Genomic DNA, 25350 nt, shown 5'->3' on the forward strand with positions numbered 1-25350 from the left:
TAGACTGAACATTGCCAGGGCTATCTATGAGAAACAGGAGAATGACCACAGAGAATAGAGAGGGTTTAGTGAGAATAGCAAGATCGTGAAAACAATTTGGTTATAAGAAGAGTAACTGGTGGGTGGGGAGGGCCGAGTGCTGAGGAGGCTTTGAAATATGTAAGTGCTTCTGAGATTAGGGATTGAGGGAGCTGGATATGCTGATATATTAATTGAAAAGCCATATGCCACTTTTGCTGGAGGTAAGGGAAGTGAGTCCTTTTGCTAGACAGGAACTAGAGTTTTACAGAGTCCTGAAGAACACTTGGCTTTTGCCTAGTCACCAGAAACCCTCCTATAGTCTTTGGACTGTCTTTTGGAGTTTGGGGAATTGGAGTTTCTTTTGAACCCGACAAAGACATAGCTATAAAAAGTTTGTTCCTGCATCATTAGTGTCCTATTGGGGGGGGGGAGATAGAACTGAGACCCAAGGTAACTAGTACTATTAAACCACAGCTACAAAATATTTGAGCACTGGCCGAGCCTGTACAAACAAGGATAGTGGTAAGATACAGGATGGGCCAATGATTTTTTTGTTGTCGTTAACTTCCCCACCTATGTCGTCTCTGAATCCAGACATCTTGTCTAAGACAAGCCACAGATATGGAAAGAGCTCGTGTTCGAAGGGCAGAAGCTGAGCTTGGTCTGAGTTTGAAATGAAGCCCAGCTCTATGTTTGAGTTCGCTCTTGCTAGACTGTTTCCCTCCCTCTCTCCCTGTTAAAGAAGGTGCTAGGGAGTGGTATTTGAGGTAAAGCCAAAAAGGTAAAGCCCAGCATGGTGGGAGGGAATGAGGGAGCGGGCTACAGCTGGGATACAAAGTGAATAAGCTGTAATATAAAAAATAAAAATTTAATAAAAAAAAAAAAACCCTGGCATGGAACACACGTCTGTAATCTCAGCGCTCGGGAGGCTGAGGCAGAAAGATCTCCGCAACTTTGAGGTCAAAATAGTTTATCATTCAAGTTCCAGGCAAGACTTTGTCTAAAACAAAACAAAACAATCCTCTCCCCCCAAAAAAAAAAATTTTCATAGAGAAAATATTGATAAGATGGACAGCTTGGGTTAGACTCCAGAGCTGGAGGATCTGGTCCTAGGCTCCGGCTTTCTGCCCAGAAAGGTGTCTCCGCGTTCTTCCTTCTTCAGAGAAGCGTTGTCCCCAGCCTCGCGGCCCACACGGGTCGTCATGGAGACTAAGCACGCCCCAGCCGCCTCCTTCTTTTATAGAGCCGGGGGGGGGCGGGGCACGTGGTGACGCACGCGCGTTTTCGGAGCAGCATCGCGGTGGTTGCCGGGAGCGAGCGTCCCAGCCGCCCGACCAGGAAGTGGAGGGCGGAGCCGGGCCCGAGTCGCCGCCTCAGGCTCGCCGGCCAGTGGTTGGACCCCCCTTCCGCAGGTCGGCGCTGGGCGTGCGTGCGGCGGCGGTGGGGGGCGCTGACGAGGGGCGGGAAGCGGGCCCGCGGTGGGCGGGCGTGCGTGCGTGTGACTGAGGCGGAGGCCGGGAGGCGGCGCGGGCTGCGGGGCGCTGAGGTAGGGGCCGCGGCGGGAGCGGCGGCGCCGGCGGCGGGCGGAGCGGCGAGTCGCCCGGGGGACTCCACAGCCGAGGCGCGACGTGGCTTCCGAGGGGACGCCGCGCCGCCGCCGCCGCAGCCGCCGAGCTGGTCTCCGAGCTGGGCACCTTGGCAGGGGCTCGCTTCCCAGCCAGCATTGTCTTTTAGGCCGGAGGTCCGTAGGGCAAACTTTTGGGGTGGAAAGCGGGAAGGTCCCCGGTGGGCGAGCCGATTGTGCCGCCTCTCGGTCCCCAGGTTTCCATTAGCAGCGTGTGTGGAGTTGGGGGCACCACGTCGTCCCCTCCCTCCCAGGGCTGCCTCCCCTGCCTTTTCTGAGGTTGCTTAACTTGAGTTGTTTGTGTATTTTTCCTTTTTTTTTTTTTTTTTCCTGCGAAATCGCGAGGCATTTTCCAGATCGTAACTCCCCGGTCGTTCTGATTGTGTGCCGGGGGTACCTGGAGCGGGCAGAGAAGCCCAAGACAGGCTGGCAGATCGCAGGTTCTGGGATGGAGAGAACTGTAGAGTGGAGCCTGGAGATTTTCAGATTGTAGCTTCTCGGTGTCTGCCCGCTGCGAAACGTACTAACTCTCAGTTGTTTATCCTGTTCTCGGGTTTTGATTGACCGAAACAATGTAAAGTGGACGGACGTGGGGTCTAGTTTCTCTACCACTCAGGTTAGCCCTAAGATGAGTATAGTACCGTTCAGATACTGGAAAAGGAGGCAAAGTTAGCTGGAACTCTGTAGAGTAAGCCGCTTGCTTTGGGTGCCTTTGTTGCTACCATATAGGTCTCTCTTATTTTAGTGACCTTTAGCAGGGTTCCAGGACTGGGGCAACTTGACTTCCAGCTGTGACCTTACTTGTGCCTCTCCTATTCCGGTTTTATTTGTTAAAATTAGCGAAGGCACTAATGCCTTGTCTTTCAGAGTTGTGGCCTTTAAGTGGTTAAGGTTTTGTAAATTGTACAGGTTTGGTCTGTCCTAAAGTATTTATTGAAAGGCCAGATAAGTGTCTGTTCTTATGAAGTAAATAGAAATGTTCCCTGTTTTAGGAGTTGCAAACTGTTTCCTCCGTCTTCTCGCTTGTGATTTTTTTCTTTCTTTCTTTCTTTCTTTCTTTCTTTCTTTCTTTCTTTCTTTCTTTCTTCCTTCCTTCCTTCCTTCCTTCCTTCTTTCTTCCTTCCTTCTTTCTTTCTTTCTGTATATGAGTGTAGTCTTCATGCACCAGAAGAGGACATTGGATCATATTAAATGATGGTTGGGAGCTACCATGCATTGCTGGGAACTGCACTCAGGACCTCTAGAAGAGGAATGAGTGCTCTTAGCTCTGAGCCTTCTCTCCAGCCCCGTGTGATTTTTTTTTTCTTTTTGTTTTCATGCTTTCCCTCCTCCTAAGACTTGCATATTACCTTCCCTCTTGCATAATAGTTGTTAGTATTCTTACCAAATACAACCAAAATAACAATTACTATTGAAAAGAAATGGTTCATGCTTTACCACTTTTACAGTTGAGCCAAATACGGACAACACTGATAACGGACAACACTGATAGGGACCCCCTCCTCTGTACCTAGGAAGAAACTGAGTTTAGAGCAATCCTGTAGATTGATTATTGAACAGATGTTATGACTTGAAACTGAGAGAAGTAAGTGTTTTAGAACTGGGACTCTTCAACTCCCTTTACTTGAAGTTCACACTGATTTTTCCTTTTTCCTGATTTTCCCTTTTTAATTTTCATCATTATTGAACCTGAGGCTTCACACTGCCCATTCTACCGTCAAGCTATCTCCAGTCTCCATCTTCTTGATTTTTAATCAAGTGCCTGTGGAACCAGTTAGGACTCTTCAGCTTCCCTGAAAGCCGAAGTGGAAGCAAAACTTACTCAGTAAAAACTGAACTTGAGGTTGTGATGTTTTGCTAGGCTAGTGACTTTCGGTGCTGTACGGTAATGATGCTGGGCAGTTGCAGTGAGGGCCCAGTCGATAAGATCACGAGGGCACAGTTGATGCTCCATTGTGTATGGGGTTGCTAGGCATTTGTGTTCAGTACAAAGAATGCATTAAATGCATTTTCAACTTTAAATTTTTTCAGTGTATGAAGGTGTTACAGGTGTAACCCTGTTGAAGTCAGGGAGCCTCTGTAAAGTGGTCTTTCTCCCCACCCTTGACTGAACACCAGTCTTAATAGTGTGAAATTCATTCATAGAGGCAAGTGTGAGATTTTCTGAGAACCTCTTCAGGGTCCTGGAAGAGCTGAGAAAAGAATTTTTGTTAGATTCTTGGTGATGAAATTGTAGTTCTTCTAGTTGTGTTCCGATCCTTAAAATTGCAGCATTTTTATAGCTGGGAAGGGAAGAAATGAAGTGATCATTTAGTTCTGCCTCCTTTCAAGTTGAGTTTTCCATAGATTTTTCCCTATCAGTGTCTTTCTCTGTAGTCCTGGCTGTCCTAGAGCTCCCTATGTAGACCAGACTGGCCTTGAACTCACAGATACCTGCCTCCAGAGTGCTGATACTAAAGTTGTGCACCACTCTGCCCAGCTTCTGTAGACATCTGTAATACATTCACCCAGCTTTCTTAGTTAGTAAGAGTATGCTGGTTTTTAAAATACACCATTTCATTAATAGTAGTTCTGATTTATTCTCTGTCTCTCTCCTTTCTTTTTCTTTCATTTCGGAGCCTACATTTGCTTCCTAACTTCTGCCCAATTTTTTGTTTCAAGGGCACTGGTCCAAAGCAGAAATACAATGTGAGCTTCAAGTGTGATTTGTGTTTGTAATTAAGGTTTTTGTGTGTGTGTGGTTGTAGTGCTGGGGATTTAACAGAGGGCCCCATGCAAGCAAGGCAAGTACTCTACCAACTGAACTATATCCCAGTAAAAGGCGGGGGTGGGGGAGAGAATTTATATATATGTCTGGGTGTATGTATTTAAAAAACATTTAAATCATTCATTGCCATTAAGTTGCAGATCTGAATCTACGCACTGAGAAACATTGATACTTTTCACTACTGGAAATCATGTGGCATGTGTCTAAGGACATACTGTTGTCATTAAAGAAAAGTCAAGAATTTTGAGTAATTAAGTACTCTTATGGTTACAAAATTTTGTTCCTTTTGTTGTTTTCTTTTTTCAAGACAAGTTTTTTTTTTGTTTTTGTTTTTGTTTTTGTTTTTGTTTTTGTTTTTTCACACAGAAAAAACAGCCCTGGCTGTCCTTGGAACTCATTCTGTAGACCAGGCTGGAACTCAGAGATCTGCTTGCCTCTGCAACTCCTCACCTACCTCTTGTGCTGGGATTAAAGGCATGTGCCACCACCCAGCTTGCTTTGATTTTTCTTTTCTTTTTTTTTGGGGGGGGTGGTGGTTTCAAGACAGGGTTTCTCTGTGTAGCCTTGACTGTCCTGAACTCGCTTTGTAGACCAGGCTGGTCTCGAGTTGACAGAGATCTGCTTACCTCTGCTATCCTGAGTGCTGGGATTAGTCATGTACCACGAAGCCCGGTTTCTCTTTGACTTTTATTTTTTTTTAATTACACAAATTCCAATAGATAATATATACACATTATTACAGATAACTAGATAAAAATCATCATTCAAAATTGTTAAATTAGTTGCATATTTTGGACTACTCTTAGACAGCTGTTAGCCAATAAGGAAGCAGAGTTGGCTATTCTATAAGTTGGCATGGCTATTAAAGATAGCATTCCATGGTTTCCCCTCAGCAAGACTAGTCACACTGATCTATGGCTTGGCAGAAGTATTTGAGCCACTGTCCCTTTCAATAGCTGGTTTTTCATTGCTAACAAAGATGCTCCCTGCTCATCTCACAGTTGATAAGCTGTCTTCTGTGAAGGAGCTGATCTACTTCATTTGTTACATGACATGCAAGCAGAAGCCAGATTCTGGTTGTACCTTGTAGGCAAATCTCATGAATGTCAAAGTGTAGCAAGAGAGGATGACAGCCATGCACCCACTGATAATCTCTGGAGACATAAATTTCATTGACTAAAATGGGTAGACCCTAGTTAGCAACTGGCTCTCCGAAGTGCTTGCTCATGAGGTAGTCCTGGAAGTCCTTGTGCACCACAGCTGTAGCCATGGCCATGCCACTGGAGGTGCAGCTGTTCTTCAGATCAGTAACACTGTACTTTTAAAAAGTAGAACTTGGACTGATGGGATGGCTCAGCAGGTAAAAATGTGTGCCATGCAAGCCTCAGGACTTGAGTTTACTCCCTAGAACCCACAAAAAGCTGGATGTATCTTGGTGGCTCTTATCTATAATCCTATTAACTCCTATGTAGAGACAGAATTGCTCTGAAGCTCCCAGGCCAGTTGCTGTGATACATGCAATGTGGCAGAAACAAGAACCAGCTTCAGCAAGGTGGAAAGCAAGAACAGATTTCTCAGAGTCTTCTGGCTTCCACATATATACCCAGGCATGTGTACTCATTCTCACATATATGAACATGAGCTGACATGCACATGCAACAATAAAACTTTAAAAAAATTATTAAGAAGTAGGATCTAAAAATATTCCTTACACACATAATTAATACAGGGTATCTCCTTTGCATTTAGAAGGGCTCTTTTTGGTGCCAGGTCTTAAAGTTTGTGTGCTTGTGTGTCTGTGTATTTGTTTTGGATATAGTAGCCCAGGCTAGTCTGGGGGTGTACAGCTGAAGATGATCTTGAACTTCTGATCCTTCCATCTCCAGAGTTCTGGGGTTATAGACATGCATCACTACACCCAGTGCTGAAGATTTAACTCAGGGCTTTGTGTGTGTGTGCTAGGCAAGCACTGTGCTGACAGAGTTACATCCCCAGTCCTGCAATGTGATACCTGTTTTTAACTCCAAACAAACAAACTTTTATGTACATTGGTCTTTTTGCCTGCATGTATATCTGTGTGAGGGTGTTGAATCCCCAGGAACTGGAGTTACAGATAGTTGTAAGCTGCTTTGTGGGTGATGGGAATTGAACCTGGGTCCTCTGGAAGAGCAAGCAGTGCTCTTAACCTCTGAGCCATCTCTCCAGTCCCCTGTTTCATACTTTATCTGAATTCTAACTAGCACATTTCAGATATAAACTGTAGATCATAGTTACCATCTTCCTGGACAGCATAGCTGTAAGACTTTGGAGAATAGGTCTGTTTTTACTGCCCTTACTACTGTCTGTCCCATTTCTTGGTACATGAGCACCTTTTTTAAAAAAGTGAATGAATAAATATTATTGTTAGCAAACTGAGTAAGAGATAATTTTGTGGGCACTAAGTTGCTAAGGTCTGTATCAGGTTTGAGTGATCTGAATTTATATTAAAGGTGTGTGTTTGTCTTTTGTAGCATTATGGATCCAAGCCTATTGAGAGACCGAGAGCTGTTCAAAAAACGAGCTCTTTCCACCCCTGTGGTAGAAAAACGTACTGTACCTTCTGAGTCGTCCTCCTCATCTAAGAAGAAGAAGGCAAAAGTTGAACATGGAGGATCATCAGGCTTTAAACAAAATGCAGGTTCGTAGAACTGTTTTAGGACAGTTTGGTTTTATTTTTGAAGAAACTAGTTATGGCAAGTTCAGTTTCTCTTCTGAGACAAGGACTCTATGTAGCCCTGGCTGGCTTGGAACGTCCCTTGTAGACAAGACTGTCTCACACAGATGCCTATTTGTGCCTCTTGAGTGCTGAGAGTAAAGACCTGTGCTATCACACCCAGCAAGCTTTACATATATATAATCTTTAAAAAATTTTTATTTACTTTTTAAAATTTATTACGATTTATTCACTTTGTATCCTAGCTGTAGCCCCTCCCTCATCCCCTCCCAATCTCACTCTCCCTCCTTCTTCTCCTCCCATGCCCCTCCCCCAGTCCGCTGATAGAAGAGGTTCTCCTCCCCTTCCATCTGGCCCTAGGCTATCAGTTCTCATTAGGACTGGCTGTACTGTCTTCCTCTGTGTCCTGGTAAGGCTGCCCCTAACTCAGGGGGATGTGATCAAAGAGCCAACCACTGTTTCCCTTACTAGGGAACCCACTTGGAGACTGAGCTGCCAAGGGCTACATTTGTGCAGGGGTTCTAGGTTATCTCCATGGATGGTACTTGGTTAGAGTATCAGTCTCAGAAAAGACTTCTGGGCCTAGATTTTTTGGTTCTGTTGCTCTCCTTGTGGAGCTCCTGTCCCCTCCAGGTCTTTCATCTCCCCCTTCTTCATAAAATTCTCTGCACTAAAATCTGTACACCTAAAGAAGCTAAGTAAGAAGGAGGATCCTGGGTAAGATGATCAGTCCTCACTCAGAAAGGCAAACGGGATAGACATCAGAAGAGGGAGAAAACAGGGAACAGGACAGGAGTCTACCACAGAGGGTCTCTGAAAGACTCTACCCAGCAGGGTATCGAAGCAGATGCTGAGACTCATAGCCAAACTTTGGGCAGAGTGCTGGGAATGTTATGTTTGTTTGTTTTTTGAGATAGGGTTTTTCTGTGTAGCATTGGCTGTACCGGACTTGCTTTATAGGCCAGGATGACCTTGAACTCAGAGATCCTCCAGCCTCTGCATCCACACGTGAAGGTATTACCCCAGCTAAGTTTAATATTCTTAATGAGTTTTAGATTCTTGGTTAAATATATAATATAAAAGATAGAATTTAAGCCCATAATCTGTTTCCAGGACCTACATCACAGCTTGCAGCTACTCCAGTCCCAGGGGATCCACTAGCCTTTACTGGCCTCCATGGGCACTGCATTCCACTGATACACAGACACATGCAGGCAAAACATCCATAAAATAAAATTAAAGGGAAAAACAACACATCATATATGCAAGGGGGAAAAGTTAAAAAAAACAAAACAAAAAACCTACCCTTTTTGAGGTTTGGTTTATATAATATACTATTTGCATTTTAAAGATATAATGCAAATATTTTTTAGTAAATATAGTACAACTATTACTCCCATTTTAGAACATTTCCATAATCCCTCAAAGGTCTGATATGTGGTCATTTGCAGTGACTGATCCCAGCCCGGATAACCATTACTCTATTCTGTCTATATGTATTTGCCTTTTCCAGACAGTTGCTGTAAATAGACTTGTATATGGAGCACTCTTTATATGTGACTTCTTTTACTTAATGTTTTTTTATTTTTATCCATGTTATTGGGTGAATCAGTACTTTTAGGTTGGTGAGAATAGTCTCAAATGCAATAATTCTCCTGTCTTTACTCGTGAGTGCTTTTGTTTCTATTGACTGGAGACTTAGGCTAGAATTTCTGGATAATGTGAATTTATGTTTAGCTTTTAAGGAAACTATCAAAATGACTGTTGTGGTTTGGTCTTTTTGTTGCTGTGCTAAAACACTGACCAGAAGCACCTTGTGGAGGAAAGGGTTTGTTTGACTTACAGGTTGTAGCCCATCAGGAGGGAAGCTGCTGAGGCAGAAACTGAAACAGAGACCACTGGGTATGCTGCTGCTTACTGGCCTGCTTCCTCTGCTCATGCCCTGCCAGACTAGTACTTCTTTTTTTTTTTTTTTTTTTTTTTTTTTAAGATTCACATATATGGGTGTTTTGTCTGTCTGCATGTATTTCTGTGTACCACATGCATGCCTGGTGCCCCATGGAAGACAGAAGAATGCATCAAATTCCCTGGAACTCGAGTTACAGAGTGTTATGGTTATTGGGAATTGAACTCCCATCCTTTGGAAGAGCAGGCTGTATGCTTAACCACTGAGCCATCTCTTTAACCTCAGTCAGGTTTCCTGTACAACCCAGGAACACCTGCCCAAGGGTATCATTGCCCGTGGTGACCTAGCCCTCGCACATCAGTTATCACTCAAGATGGTGCCCCGCAGATGTGCTGTGCCCGAAGGCCAGGCTTGGTGGAGGCAGTTAGTTCTTTGATTGAGGGTCCGTCTTCCCAACTGTGTCAAGTTGACAGTCATAATTAGCCATCACAGAAAGTAGATCATTTTATGTTTTCACTAGTGATGAAAGAAGGTCTAGTTATTTCTCATCCTTACCAATACTTGGTTCTTAGTGGATGTGAATAAGTATTGTGGGCTTTTATTTGTTTTTATTTTTTTGAGACAGTCTCTTCTTTTATATTCCAGGCTGATTTGTAGTTTATTATATAGCTCAGGCTGATATCAAAGTCATGGCAGTTCTCTTGTCTCATCCTTGCTAGCTTTGTTGTGTTTTTCTTTCTTTCTTTTATTTTTTAAAGTTGTTTTTTATTTTGTGTATGAACATTACATACATGTATGTATATATACTACATCATGTGTGCCTGGTGCTATCAGAGGCCAGAAGAGGGTGTCGAATCCTCTGGGACTGGAGTTGGAGATGATTGTGAGCCATCATGGGCACTGGAACCTAAACTTGCGTCTTAGAACAGCAGCTATTGCGCTGTCTTCCTGGCCCGAAAGCGCTGTGGGTTGTTTTGTTTTGTTTTTTGTTTTTGTTTTTTTACACTGAACCTACATGCTATACTTTGTCTGGGACTAACTGGCCAGTATTGAAAATTGGTGAGCCCTAGGTTCAGTGAGAGACTTGGTCTCAAGGTTGGCTGGTGGTAGTGGGGCAAGATGGGAGAAAGTATTTGCTGGGTAAGCCTGACAGCTTGAGTTCAGTCTGGAGACCATAGTGGAAGGAGAGAACAGAAGAATCCTGAATGTTTGGCTTTTGACCTCCTAAATGTATGCAATTACACACATACACACACACACACACACACACACACACACGGACAAATACTCATAATAAAATTTAAAAACTTTCTGACAGCTCCCATGATGTATTTTTGTAATATCATGGTTATTGGTTTGCCATTGTATCTCAGTCTCTGGCCTAAGCTCTTGTATAGTAGTAAGTTCAGTAAATGTTTAAATGGCTAAATTACAAGATGACACGTTGGGGAAAGTAGTGTACTTGCTCATTGGGTAAAGCCACACAAGTCTGGCCACCTGAATTGGGCCTCCAGAACCCACATAAAGGTGGAAGAATGGACTCTATAGAGTTGTTCTCTGATCTCATATCGTGTGTACATACCGACTAGTAATAACAAGAAAAAAATCTAGATGTTGAAAATCCACCTATGGCAGTGGTTCATCAACCTTCCTTTAGTATAGCTCCTCATGTTGTGGTGACCTCCAACCATAAAAATATTTTTGTTGTTACTTCATAACTGTAATTTCTTACTGTTATGAATCATAATATAAATATTTTTTCCGATGGTATTTGGGAACCCCTGTGAAAGAAAGGATTGTTCAACCCCAAAAGGGTTGTGACCCCCAGCTTGAGAAATACTGACCTGTGTATGGCAAGAACTCTTAAATGTAGTTATAATAGTATTTGAAATAGTTCCTGGCTACATGGTATTTTATATTCTTAGGTTTTACAAGCCCTTTATATTATTATTATCATTATCTTGAGAAAGGATATTACTGTAGCTCAAGGCTGGCTTAGAACACACTGTGTTGCCAACGCTGGCTTAAATTCATGGTAGTCTTTCTGCTTCAGTTTCCTGACAGAGTAAAGGTATGAGCCACTATGGCCTGCTTTGTGTTTGTTTATAATGTTAGTTAGAAAAACATGACAAAGATAATGCTTTGTGGAAGTGATTTTATACTGTCATTTCATGTTCTTTAAAGTAAAATTAACAGATTTCTGTTCCTATTTTTAAAAATATAATTATTGCACAAAAAGTCATTCTATCAGCATTGGAGATTAGAATAAAGACGTTCCTAGCACTCCATACCATTGTTGTGTAACAGACTTGCTGGGGAGAAAAGGGCCTTCCTCATGCCCAAGTCCATTTACCTGTATAGGGAGCTGACTGACTACCAAAGTCCTTGGTGAACCGATGAGTTTGATTAGTTATTTATGGGAATATGGATAATAGGTTACTTACAGGAACAGAAAGGACTCAAAGACAACTGCATCGCTAAAGCTGGAAACCTGTAGGTAGCTCAACAGGTTGGAGAGTGTCCTTTCCAGATGGTTCAGCTGGCGTGGGCCTCGTCCTGGGAGCTCAACTGGTCTCTGCTTCCTGGGGCTTGTCTGAGTATGAGTTACAGTATTTTATCTACTCTTGGGGAGGGAAAGGCCTAGTTAATCTGGTCCATTTCAGCGACTTCCTGAAGCTGTTTGGGGTTGTTTACTCCTATCTTAAGCTTCTCTGCAGGATTGAATCAACTCTTCTACATTTGTTTTTATAGACCTAAAGTAGCATCTATAATATTAGCTAATTAGAGCTGGGGAGAAGGCTTAGTTTATAAAATGTTTGCTGTATAATCATGAGGATTAGAGTTTGGAGTCCCAACACCCATATATGAAGCTGGGTGCAGGCAGTGCTCACTAGTAACCCCAGTGTTGGGGAGACAGACAGGAGGATCCGTTAGGGCTTCCTGACCAGCCATTCTTGCCAATCAGTGAGCTCCAGGTTCGATGAGATCATCTTACCAAAAAAAAAAAAAAAAAAAAAAAAGGAAAAAAAGGCAAGCAGTAGAGGAAGACATCTGCTGTCAAACTCTGAACTCTGCATGCACATATACGCATCTACCAATACATTACACAAAATAAATTTTTAAAATTCAGAATTGATTTGCTTTTTCTTCATTTAAAATATAAAATACTATTTTATTTTATAATAATAGTGTTGTGTTTTAATTTTAATCTATTTTAAGATGACTTGGTATATTTAGTAAAAGGTATAGTTCTTTTCTTTTTTTTTTATATTTGAAATAATTTTTTGTTGTTTGTTTGTTTTTAGCTTTTTGCAGTAGTAGGGATTGACCCCAGAGTGTGTAGGCAAGCCTTTTATCATGGAACAGTGTTCTCAGTCAAAGCTGCTTGCTTGCTTCTATTTTCAGAGGGAATCAGTCTTATTATCTCATTTATTTTTATGCATATTTTCAGAGGGAATCTCATCTCACTTATTTGCATGCATATGAGTGTTTTGCTTGTACGTGTGTATGTATGTGCATCACGTGCTCTGAGGAGGGCAGAAGAAGGTGCTGCATCTCCTGGAATTGGTGTACAGTTGCAAGCCACATGGGAATACTAGGAATTGAACCAGGTCTTCTGAAGAGAGCAGCAAGTGCTCTTAATTGAGCTCTCTCTCCAGCTTCTGTTTCATTTTCTTCTAAAGATGTAATTAAGTATTTTTTAACAATTATTTTATGTGTATAGGTGGTTTACCTTCATGTATGATTGTGTACCATGTACATGGCTGCTGCCTTCAGGAGGCTAGAAAAGGGCATTTAATGCCATTGGAACTGGAGTCACAGACATGAGCTGCTTGTGGATGTTGGGAATTGAACCTGGCCCCTCTGGAAGAGGAACAAGTGTTCTTAGCCACTGAGCCATCTATCCAGCTTCTAATGTAGTTTTTAAAATAGCGTATAAAATAATGGTTTTCATTACTACTTTTCTTTTCAATTATTATTGTTTTTAGACATGTATAGAGATTATTTATTCCGAGAGAATTTTCTGGAATAAATTTGTAGCTGTTATTTATGGCCTAAAGGTTTTCTTTGATTTTTCTCACAGGTGACACAAAGCAGTATTAAAATTGTAAAATAACATTATCTGCCATTGAAGTTATGGCGATTGGGGTAACAAGAAGTAAAACGGAGGGAGTGATAGCTCAGCTGTTAGGAGCATTTGCTGTTCTCATAGAGGAGCCAGTCCCACTTCCTGCACACACATGGAAGTTGAGGTCTCCAACTCTAGTTCCAGGGCATCTGATGCTCTCTTCTGCGTATGTGGGCAGCAGGGATACATACATGTAGTGCACATAAACAGGCAAAGTATTCATAGGCATGAACTAAAAATAAGGAAACCTCTGAGCTGGGGATGGTAGCACACACCTTTAATCCCAGCGCTTGTGAGGCGGAGGCAGGCTCATCTCTGAATCCTAGGCCAGTCTTGTCTACATAGCAAGTTTTAGAACAGCCAGGGCTACACAGAGAAACCCTGTCTCAAAAAAAAAAAAAAACAAAAACAAAAAAAAAAAGAAAGAAAAAAAACGAAAAACCTAAAACAAAACAAAACGCCTTCTATATTTGGTTTTTCTCTCTATTCCTCCTTCTCTACCTCCCTTGGCCTCCTGCTTGGTTTTGTCTTTCTACCTCTTCTTCATGATTGTGCCACCACACCTGGTATAAAACCATCACATTATTTTTTTAAAAAGTATGTGCACACTTGTTTCATGCAAAGTACACTTGTGCCATGGAATGTGTATAGAGGCCAGAAGACAACTGTGTTTGTCCTTGCCTTTCATCTTGAAACAGGGTCTCTTCTTGTTGCTGTGTTCCTTAGCTACCTGGCCTATAAACCTCAGGAGGTTATCTTGTTCTATTGCTATGACTGCTGGATTACAGCCTTGAGCACTGGCTTTATGTAGGTTCTGGGGATCTGAATGTAGGTCTTCACAGTATGGCAAGTCCTTTAACTACTGAATGATCTACCAACCCCAAACTGCCACAGTTCTTAATAGGTGTTGAATGTCTTTAATACTGTTATTAGAGCCAGGTGTGATAGTATAAACCTGTAATCCTAGAATTTGGGGAGTGGAGGCTGGCTTGGGCTGCACCTTAAAATGAACAAAACAAAAAAACCTAAATCCCAAACCAAACCCCCAAAACTGTCAGCTCTAACAAAAGCTTTTCACCTTTCTTAACAGTTTTTTATGCATTGAGTATCTTTAGGTCTTGATAGAGTGAATAAGAAAGGTAAAAATAAGAGAATACTTTCAAGAAAATGTAATTTAACAGTGTGAGGTTGTGTGTTTCAGTTTGGAAATACCCTGGGCCTCTGCTAGACCAAAAGCAAATCAGTTTGTGGGAATCCTATGTTTACTCGGCAGCCTTTTTGATCATTGTGAGATACATTCATGTTGACCCTAATCTTATGTAAAAGTCAAACCATAAAAAAAAAATATATTGTCTTCAATCAGTTTTGAAGTACTGGATTTTGAGTAAATAGGGTTTGTGTTATGGTGGCACATGCCTGTAATCCCATCACTTTGAAGACTTGAAGCAATATGGTTGCTGCAAGATTGAAGTTAGCCTGAGCTTACATATCAAGACTGTCTCACCCCCTTCCTCCTACCATAACAAAGGGACCTCTATATTGGAAAGTTTTGCTCTGGGTTTAGAGCCACATTTTAAGTAGGATTTTGCTACCTAAGTACTACTTTATCTGTGTGACCTTACACAAGTTACTTATTTTAACAGTTAGCTCTGCTTATTTTTTAGTTTGCCTTGAAACTGGAATACTGCTGTCCAGTATTCCTAGTAGTATTCATGTTGGGAATAGTTCATCTAGTTTTTGATGCTGTATTAAGTAGACTGCTAAGTTCATGTTATGAACTGTATGTTTAATGAAGGAGACACAAAAGTGCACATTTCACTTGTTTTTTCTTCTACTAGAAATCTTTTAGCTATTCAAAGTCAGAGTCAATTTTGTAGTAATGGTTGGCTTCAGGAAGTTGTTTTCCCCAGAAGAGGCAGAAGGCTGTTTTTAAAGCTTTTGTTCATCTTCTTGAGGGCTACACCACCTCGCTGTCACGTTTTCTGATGTTGTCCATCATACTTCTGAGAGGGTTCGGCTCACTTTTCAAGTCCTTCACGGTTTTGTTCTTAGCACAACAACAACAGTCAAGTACTTCGTAAAGGAAAGCCAGCACGACTAAGGACACCACAGTAAATATGAACAAAAGCAGGATGACAAAGCAGGCAGTGTTCCAGTTATCATGGAAAGGGTAAATTTTCTGGACCTGAAATCCAAGGTACTGATACACAGAGGTTGTGGTTTCATTCCAGTGGCTGGAAGCCATCCTTGAGGCCACCTGTAGTGCCGTTTGGAATCTACACAAAGGGAGAAAATGAATATATATAGCCAAACTACAGATTTGTGCATTCAGATCTCAGTACTAAGTTTCTTAGTAAATTTATATAGTCACTGTGGACCTACTGTCTAACAAAATTAATGACTGAATTACATTTAAAAATTTTTTTGTGTGTTTATCCCAGTTAGCAAATTATACTCTAGTTTTTATGCATTTCACTTACTAGATAATATTTGTGTTTAGGCTTCTTGCACACACAGAATGAAAAAAAAATTTTACTTATGGCGTTTACTGCTCATAACGGGGAAGCAACTGCTGGTTTGAACCCTGACTAAAGCAGTGGCCAGTGAGCAATCACCTAAAACCACGGACAGTCTTCTCAGTACCTTTCAAGTTCTTCTCACTTTGGTTCTAAGTGTTTTTGTTTCCTATTGCCACTTCTGTTAGCTTCCATCTGAATCTGGAAATTGTAGCCAATACAAAATAAAGTAGATATAACTTCAGGGCTGTCAGGATGGCTCAGGAGGTAAAGATGCTTGCTTCTAAACCTAATGACTTGAATTTGATCTCAGAGCTATGTGGTAGATAGAACTGATTTTGCATGTTTCTCTGTGATCTCTGTTTGCCTTCCATGGAATGTGGGATGACCCTCTCCCATGAATAAAAACGTGGTTTTAAAAACAGTAGACAGATTTAGCCCTTTAAGAATTGTCAGATTAATTAATCTAATCAAGAAAGCTGGTGAGTTAAATTTCTGTTTTTATACCACAGTGCTGCTTCCTTGGTCCTTGTTTTTGTTTTTAAACTATATACTCACAGGGGTCTTAAATTTGGTATGTCGTTAAGGTTGATTTTGAACTTTGGCTATTTTTGGATTTTTTTTTTTTTTTTTGCCTCCTTAGTGCTTTGATTATAATAGTGCATTACTATCCTTGCTGATTTCAGTACTGTGCTTTTGTTGACCTGATACTTGTTATTCCTTAAATGAGAATGTGAAGATTGAAGATTTGCTATTATAGAAATGAGACTAATTTTTATTTGAGATCTGCCTTCCTCTGCTTCTCAATGCTGGGATTAGAGATATATTCTACCACTATCTTGATTAAGCTGCCCCCCCCCCCACGAGAAACCGCTCTCGAGATAACCCTGGCTATCCTGGAACTTGTTCTGTACACCAGGCTCTCTGCATTGCCTGGCTCATTATCTTGATTTAAAAAATATATTTTAAAGAGTTGTTTTTTTTTTTTTTTTTTGGTTTTTCAAGAAAAGGTTTCTCTCTGTAGCCTTGGCTGTCCTAGACTTGTAGACCAGCCTGGCCTCAAACTCAGAGAGATCTGCCTGCCTCTGCTTCCCTGAGGCTGAGATTACAGGCGTGCGCTACCATGCCGACTTTTTATGTGTATATTTTATGTAAAAAAAATGTCAGCATAGTACATAAAGAGTATAACCTTGGCATCCCAGCACCTGGGAGACAGATGTCGGAGGAACGTGAGTTTGAGACCAGCCTAGGTTACAGTGGGAGTTCCAGATGGGTCTCAGCTCTAGTGAGACCTTTGTCTCCAAAAAAGCAAAGAACATGTAATGACTCTTATGTGCTCATAGTTAAATTTTTATTTATAAGCTGTTGACATGTCCGTGTTTATTCACTTGCTTCTACCACGTGTCATTGGAAAGCAGCTCCTAGAAATTATTCAATGTCTTCTGAGAGATGGCTTTTAAATACAAGCATGGTGTTTCCACACCCAAACTGTGAAGTCATTTGGTTAAATTTCTTTGTCTTCCCAGTAAACAGAATTTTATAACTTTTTACAAAAGTTGTGTTTTTTAAGGTTTTAGTTTCTATTCTAAATCAAGTTTGTTTTATGACAAGTTTGTTTTAGCCAACTCTCTGGCTAGCCTTTTGCATACTTCCTATATTTTGAAGGTTAGATTTATTAGCCGAAGCCAGAAATAAAGACTTAAATACATGTTTTGTTTGGCTTTAAGACTTCTCTTACATGGTGCTTGGTCACTCTTCATTCTTCAGTGAGAAACAACAGACTTAATGGGTAGTATGTAACTGAATTACTTCTGTTACTTCATTATTTTCAAGCTATGTCTCTAGACCCAGGATTTCAAAGTTACCTTAATTTTGGGATTTTCTCTTTAGCGTACATTTTTTTCTCTTTTTTAAATTAAAAATAATTTTTTTTCATACAATATATTTTAATTACAGTTTCCTCACCCCATACATCGCCCAGTTCTTCCCCATTAGCTTTCTACCTGGATCTACCCCCTTTCTGTCTCTCCTTAGAAAACAAATGGCCATCTAAGGATTGATAATAAAATAATATAAAATAAAATGAAAACAAATCAATAGTACAAAAAAACCAAAGAAGAAAAAGAGCCAAAGGATAAGCACAAGAAACATCTCTGTGCACACAGGGATCTCATAAAAACATAAAACTGAAAGCCATAATATTTATGCACAAAAACTTGTAACATTAAGAAAAAAGGGGGGGTCCTGGAGAGAAGTTAAGAGTACTGCCTGCTTTTCCAAAGGTCCTGAGTTCAATTCCCAGCAACCACATGGTGGCTCACAACCATCTGAAGTGAGATCTGGTGCCCTCTTCTGACATGCAGGCATACATGCACTACAGAATACTGTATAAATAATAAATAAATAAATATTTAAAAAAAGCCCTAAATTAACATTATGAGCCAAAGAACCTCCAAGGATTCCATTGAGTTCATTTTATGTTGGCCATCTACTGCTGGATCAACCCTTAAGAATGGTTTGTTTCCCTAGTGTGACTCCCTTAGAGAAAACTAAGTTTTCATTTCAGTTGGAGATAGCTCCGGGTTAGGGATGGGAATGTGTGTCCAATTCTCCTTTCAGTTCTAGGACCTCATCTGATGCAGACCCTGCGGAGCACATTCTTATAGAAAAAGAAAACCAGCTGCCATTTATGCAGGGTTAAGGGGTGCCTTTTATGTTGTATGATATGGATGCCCCAATATGCTGTAGCCAACGTCTTTGTTGTCTTTGTCTGAGTCTAAACACAATGTACCCAATTGTTCATGTATTCAGAAACTTTGTTAGATAGAGACAAATTTTAGGTGTTTGTGTGGGTGTGGTATGCGTGTGTTCTTGGCTAGGTCCATTTTGACTTGGCTTTTTTAATAAAGGCATATAAGGTATGTGCATGCTTCCCATGTGATTTTAAAATATTTGTCCTTTGAAGCACCTTTAAGATTTATGACACTAGTGTTATGTGAATATTCTTGCAAGTAGGCCACATTGTTACAGTTGCTTTTACATTAACATAAATGAATTTTCATATTTCATTTTGAAGAGCAGAGGTAATAGTGATGGAAACTGTCAAACACAGGGCCTCTTGTGTGCTAGGGGAGCACTCTGCCACTGCCCTGCATCCCCAACCTAGACAGTGTACTTTATTTACACATGAAAATTCATGTAATGATTTTGCTTGCCATGACTGTGGAATAGCAGTATATTTATGAAAGACATTTAAGTGTTTTGCTGAAAGTGTCTAAGCAGTTTAGGAAGGAGTATATATGGGTGGTGGTTTGAATAAGAATGGTCCCCAGTAGGCTCATTTATTTAACTATTTAATCCCCAAGGAGTGTCACTATGTGAAAGGATTAGGAATTGTGTCCTTGATGGAGGAAGTGTGTCACTGGCTTTGAGGTTTCAGAAGCTCATGCCAGGCCCAGGCTGTCTTCCTGTAGATCAAGATGTGGCTCTCAAATAGTGCTCCAGTGCATGCCTGCATACCACCATGCTCCCCACCATGGTGGTGAGGGACTAACCCTCTGAAGCTGTAAGCAAGTCCTCAGCTAAATGCTTTCTCTTCTAAGAGTTGCCGTGGTCGCGGTGTAGGACAGTGACTAAGATGGTATGTTCAGGTTCCTGTTGTATGTTATGTCAGTTTGCCATCTTCGACAGTGTTGAAGCTGATGAGGAAATCAAAACATTGTTGCTTTAGTTAGCTTCTGAAGCAAGTAAAACTTGGATGGTAGGCATCACTGTCCACCTTAACTGAATGTGTATTCCTCTGAGCATAGAAAAGCTCCTACAGGAGTCTTTATGTGTGTTACATTTTAAGGTAAAGAGTAAGTTTTATGGCAATACAAATGCTGTAATTAAGCACCTGAAAGAAGTACATCATCAGGATTTCCTTTTATAGACTGTATCATTCAAATTAAAATTTGTATCATGGAAATCCTGTAAGCATGTTATAAAAACTGAGAGTATGGTTAAAAATAGAAGCCCCCTCTCTAATTTTATTGTAGGAATGTGAAGCCTTAAAGCAAATCATATAATTTTTTAGTTAGGTTTTGTTTTACGTTATTTTTGCTATATTCCCTTTGCCTTTTTTTCCATCCTTCTCAAAAGGCCCCAATGGAATATTTATGGGGATAGGTTTTGTGGTTTGGGGACCCTGAATTATCAGATTAGAAATTACAATTTAGCTCTAGTTATGGTAAAAAACTTGTGAATTGATTTTTCTGGCACTTTTAAGCACATCACTTTGAAATATGATCAGTTAATCATAATAGCCTTTAAATATAGAGCAACTTATTCTATTCAAGCTCTGAGACTAAGATAATGGGTACTTGAAAGATGATTTGGTGAACAATAAATGGACCTCCATTTATGCTAATTATAGATATACTATATGAAAATGTAGGCTGTTATGAATGTTAAAACAATTTGGAATGTTAAAGTGTAACTTAACTGTTGCTTGACAGTTATTTTTATGTTACTTGGCTCCCATATTGTATAGTAAGCAGAATGGTTTCTAGGTAATTTAACCCTGCTGTGCTGAACCTGAGAGATCTTGTTACAGCAACCTTAGGAGTTTTTCAAGAGATACTCTGTGTAACCTGAATCCTAATTAAGGAACAGAAGAAATAGGAATTATGAAAAGCATTAAGAAAAAACCCAATGTTAGGAGTGAATATACTTAGCATCCAGGTAAAGGGCAAAGTTGGATAGTTAGATTGTTAAGTACAGTGCATCATGGAGAGCTAGCCTCTACTAAATAGGTTTTCATCTTCAGATAATGTTTGCAGAAATTTGGTCGATGACTCTGAGGCTGGGAGAATAATTTTACTACCTAGAATCACTGTTCTACCTTAGCTAGCTCTTCTTAGGACACATTTAACTTTAAGAGGTACTTTATAAAAAAGACTGAATTTGTATGTATCAGTACCAGCTTAAGAATAACCTAATTGGGGAGGGGAAAAGAAGAATAACCTAATTACATTAAATTTTTGTGTGGCTTGTAATGAAAGGATATTTTTAAAGATTTTTGTTTAATAACATGGCTTGCATTTTATGGTAAGATAGATTATACTGTGAGGAATTATTTTAATTAAGATGTTAGGAAAATCTGATGCTCCATAAATGATCTCTCTTTCCTTACAGTATAATACAACTCACATAATGATACATGTTAAAGAGTTTTCCATAAAAATTACAACTGGCATTTTCTTAGTATTTTCCACATTAGTACTCAAAGTCAAATACACATAATTTGAATTATCTTCTCATTTGTTAAAATATAAGCTTTCTTGTAACTGCTTTTTACCAGCCAGTATAATTTGCACAGATAATTTGAAAGCTTTAGCCAAAGCTTTTCTATGATTCTAGATTTTATTTCTTTGAGAAACATCCTTTGTTCAGACAGACCAGACTGCTGAAATGGATTTACTTTGAGAAAATGAAATTAGCAAAGACCCAGGTTAATATCAAATGCTTTTGTCTTTCTTAAGGTCTGAATAGAGATCAGATTAGTAGAAAATGTAATGAATTTTCCATTAGGGCACAGATGGTAAGGATCCTTATCAAATAGCACAAGGCAGTCGTCATTTTCATGATAAAATCTTACCAAATGGTTAATACATTGCTTTTACGTCATTAGGCATAATGCTTTCTGGCTTTCATGGTAAAATATTTTCTTACTGCTTCATAAGGATACGGACTACTGAATAAAAGCATCAAATAAACCTACCTCTTGTCTGGAAAGATGCTGTTGAAGCGATGGTATCGTCTGTTTGTAATGCAGTCTAGTGCACAGCCAAGATGGAGCTGTGTTTCTATTGGTCGGATGCATAATGCAGCTGACAGTTTCCTCTGTGCTCATTTGCATTAAGTCCTGCCATCCCGAGGAGTAGATCATTCATAATCTTGAACAGAGCTGTCTGGGTTATCAGCTGCCACTCCCTTCCTTTAATTTTTTTTGGGGGGTGGGGGGTCTTTAAGCTAATTTTTACATGGGAACAGATTGATTTTTTTAGTTTTTTTTTTCTTCTTGTATAAAATTTCACATCCCTCTATAAACAGTGCAGTACTAACTGTAGAATAATCTCCAGAGGCAGTTACCTAGGAAACAGCAGCCCAGGTTAACCACTTTGGTAAGATATTAATAGGAAATGTGCATAAAATCTAATAAATAAGCTTAAAATTAAAAGGTTTTAAAAATATGTTCTCAAGTCTTGACTTCTAGACACTTATATTTAGGAGAAATTTTGAGGAAAATAAATAATATTTTAGTTCTTTAAATTATAGTAGAGTTAATTTAGATGGGTGATTTCTTTTTGTAAATTTTAAGATATAGACAGCTTTATGTTTTTAGTTGGGTCTAGTCCACCTGGCTGTTTATTGTTATTTTTATCACAGCAGAATCGAGATTTATTTGTAATGAAAGGAATAGTTCTTAAAATGGGGAGAGCTGTGCATGGTGGTGCACACTTTTAATCCAGTACTTGAGAGGCAGAAACTGGTCCATCTGCATGGTGAGTTCCAGACTATACATTGAGATCCTTGTCTCAAAACAAAAGAAGAACAAAAAAAATCCATTAAAACAACAAACAAACAAAAAACAACGGGAGAGTGAGTAAATCCTTGCTACATAGACTTAAAATCTGTACAGAGAAATCATTACATTAATTTCTAGCTGTATAGAAGCACATGAAAATACCCTTATATTGCAGTGATCATTCAGTAGGTATTTGAGTGTAGACTTTGGTTGGCCTTGACTTATACTGGGGACATTGTGGTAAACAAACTGTGTGGTTCATAATTGATCATTTCTTTGGAGTTTGTTCTTAGTATACTGTGATTTCTTTCTTTTTTTTTTTTTTTTTTAAGTTTTACAGCTTTTTAGTTCAGTATTGTAAGATAAGCTTAATAATACTAATTGAAATGCTGGTCTCAATGGTACAGGCCTGTAGTCCCAGCTACTCAGGAGTTTGAGCAGGCTCAAAAGTTTAAGGCCAGGCTAAGTAACTTTAAAAAGTATTTATTCATTACCTTTATTTTATGCATATGAATGTTTTGTCTGCATGCATGTCTGTGTACTACATGTGTGCCTGGTGCCGACAGAGGCCAGAGGAGTGAGTCAGAGCCCCTGGAACTTGAGTTACAGATGGTTGTGAGCCGCCCTGTGGGTGTTGGGAACTGAACCCAGGGCCTCTTCAGGAACAGCCAATGCTCTAACCACTGTAACCATCTCCCCAGCACCATTGTGAGTAACTTAATGAGGCTTTCTCAAATAAAAAGTAAAAATGGGGTTGGGGTTAAGCTTAGTGTTAGAATAGAAAACAACAACAAAAGACCGGTGTGGTGGCGCATGCCTTTAATCCCAGCACTTGAGAGGCTGAGGCAGACAGATCTCTGTGAGTTCAAGGACATCCTGGACTACAAAGTGAGTTCCAGGACAGCCAGGGCTACACACAGAAAAACCCTGTCTCAGAAAACAAACAAACCCAAAAAAGCTTAGTGTTAGAACACTTGCAGAGCATTTGTGTGTTCCTCGGGTTAATGTGTATTTGTGGGTGTCTATGTTCTGACAAAATGGCCCATGTCAGATGGAATATAATGTGTAAAGGATAGTTGGTAGAGCTTATAGAGCAATATTCCAGGGTTTACAGCTTGATTTAAATATGCCTTGTTACAACCCTCACAGTTTTTATTTTTAAAAGAGGACAGTTAGAGCTGGGGAGACAGACGGCTTAGCTGGTAAAGTGCTTATTATGCAATCAAGAACATCCGAATTCAGATTCCGAGTACCCATATGAAAGAGCCTGCGTCCCAGTGCTGGGGGGTGAATATAGAAAGATTTCTGGGGCTGTTGGCCCGTTGGTGAGCTTCAGGTTCAGTGAGAAACTCAGTTTGAAAGAATACCATGGAGGGGCAGGAGAACTGGCTTAGGGGTTAAGAACACTCACTGGCTGTTCTTCCAGAGGACCTCGGTTTGATTCCTAGTACTCATGTGGACGCTCACAAGTGTGTAAAACCAGTTTCAGGGCATCTGAAACCCAATTTTGACCTCTGCAGGCACCTGGGCATTCATGGGGCACATGTAGGCAAAACACCAGTACACACAAGATAAAATTTAAAAATAAAAAATGATGGAGAAGGAATTGAGGAAGATACCAACCTCTGGCCTACATGTGCTCATGTCACTGCCTCCCTCTACCATGTGCACTAAATAAAAACAAGAGGACAATAAAGCTTTTTAAATAGGTTTTTTTTTTCTTGATGATTAAATGTGAGAATCATTTGGTGTGATGCTTGGCAGATAATAAGTTCAATAAATATTAGTTACTATTATTTTTTTTTCTTTATTAATTACACTTTATTCACTTTGTATCCCCCCTGTGGTTCCTTCCCTCCTCCCATCCCAATTCCTCCTTTCCTCCACCCTCTGCATGCATGCCCCTCCCCAAGTCCACTGATAGGGGAGGTCTTCTTTTCCTTCCTTCTGATCCTAGGTCTCATCAGGAGTGGCTGCGTTGTCGTCTCCTGTGGCCTGGTGATGCTGCTTTCCCCTCAAGGGGAGGTGATTAAAGAGCAGGCCAATCAGTATTATTAAAAGAGTTTAACCATCTTGGGAAAAATAACCACATAGTTAGTATTTCATAACTGAAACAAGTATATTATTATTGACAGGATCTTCTGTAGCTCAGGCTAGCCTTGGACTTGCTATGTAGCAGAGTATGACCTTAAACATTTAAAATATATATATAGATAGATAGATATTGTGTTATTTTGTGTGTGTCATGTAAGGGCATGCCACATGAGTGTGAATACCCTGGAGTCCAGAAGAGGGCATTAGGCTCCTGGAGTCCAGAAGAGGGCATTAGGCTCCTGGAGTCCAGAAGAGGGCATTAGGCTCCTGGAGGCCAGAAGAGGGCATTAGGCTCCTGGAGTCCAGAAGAGGGCATTAGGCTCCTGGAGGCCAGAAGAGGGCATTAGGCTCCTGGAGGCCAGAAGAGGGCATTAGGCTCCTGGAGGCCAGAAGAGGGCATTAGGCTCCTGGAGGCCAGAAGAGGGCATTAGGCTCCTGGAGTCCAGAAGAGGGCATTAGGCTCCTGGAGTCCAGAAGAGGGCATTAGGCTCCTGGAGTCCAGAAGAGGGCATTAGGCTCCTGGAGTCCAGAAGAGGGCATTAGGCTCCTGGAGGCCAGAAGAGGGCATTAGGCTCCTGGAGTCCAGAAGAGGGCATTAGGCTCCTGGAGGCCAGAAGAGGGCATTAGGCTCCTGGAGGCCAGAAGAGGGCATTAGGCTCCTGGAGTCCAGAAGAGGGCATTAGGCTCCTGGAGGCCAGAAGAGGGCATTAGGCTCCTGGAGGCCAGAAGAGGGCATTAGGCTCCTGGAGGCCAGAAGAGGGCATTAGGCTCCTGGAGTCCAGAAGAGGGCATTAGGCTCCTGGAGGCCAGAAGAGGGCATTAGGCTCCTGGAGTCCAGAAGAGGGCATTAGGCTCCTGGAGTCCAGAAGAGGGCATTAGGCTCCTGGAGGCCAGAAGAGGGCATTAGGCTCCTGGAGGCCAGAAGAGGGCATTAGGCTCCTGGAGGCCAGAAGAGGGCATTAGGCTCCTGGAGGCCAGAAGAGGGCATTAGGCTCCTGGAGGCCAGAAGAGG

The 25350-nt window shown here is 40.8% G+C and overlaps 2 protein-coding genes and 1 pseudogene across 6 annotated transcripts in view; 1 reads left to right on the plus strand and 2 right to left on the minus strand.

Annotated features, from left to right (window-relative positions):
- The first annotated feature begins 1321 nt into the window (after positions 1–1321).
- Gtf2e2 (general transcription factor IIE subunit 2) overlaps positions 1322–25350 on the plus strand; it is a 51616-nt gene continuing 27587 nt past the window's right edge. The window contains exons 1-2 of one of the 5 annotated variants that reach the window (XM_021636498.2): positions 1322–1433; positions 6923–7089. In XM_021636498.2, the coding sequence (XP_021492173.1) occupies positions 6927–7089 (163 nt within the window). In that variant the 5' untranslated portion in view covers positions 1322–1433; positions 6923–6926. Of the gene's footprint in view, positions 1568–1617; positions 1763–5882; positions 6020–6922; positions 7090–25350 lie in introns of those variants that run through there. The other 4 variants (XM_021636497.2, XM_021636499.2, XM_060381602.1 and 1 more) reach the window with 4 other exon arrangements.
- Positions 4795–5779, minus strand: LOC132653607 (mitochondrial pyruvate carrier 1-like; annotated as a pseudogene).
- Positions 14883–21585, minus strand: Smim18 (small integral membrane protein 18). Its single transcript, XM_021636500.2, has 2 exons — positions 21438–21585; positions 14883–15436 (listed from the first exon to the last, which is right to left on the minus strand). The coding sequence occupies exon 2, from the start codon at positions 15403–15405 to the stop codon at positions 15118–15120; it is 288 nt and encodes a 95-aa protein (XP_021492175.1). The 5' UTR covers positions 15406–15436; positions 21438–21585; the 3' UTR covers positions 14883–15117.

This window comes from Meriones unguiculatus, chromosome 4 (genome assembly GCF_030254825.1).
Source record: "Meriones unguiculatus strain TT.TT164.6M chromosome 4, Bangor_MerUng_6.1, whole genome shotgun sequence".
In the NCBI taxonomy this organism is placed as follows: Eukaryota; Metazoa; Chordata; class Mammalia; order Rodentia; family Muridae; genus Meriones; species Meriones unguiculatus.

Excerpts from the sequence above, each read along its gene's own strand:
- Smim18 (XM_021636500.2), bottom strand. The coding sequence starts at position 15,405 with ATGGCTTCCAGCCACTGGAATGAAACCACAACCTCTGTGTATCAGTAC.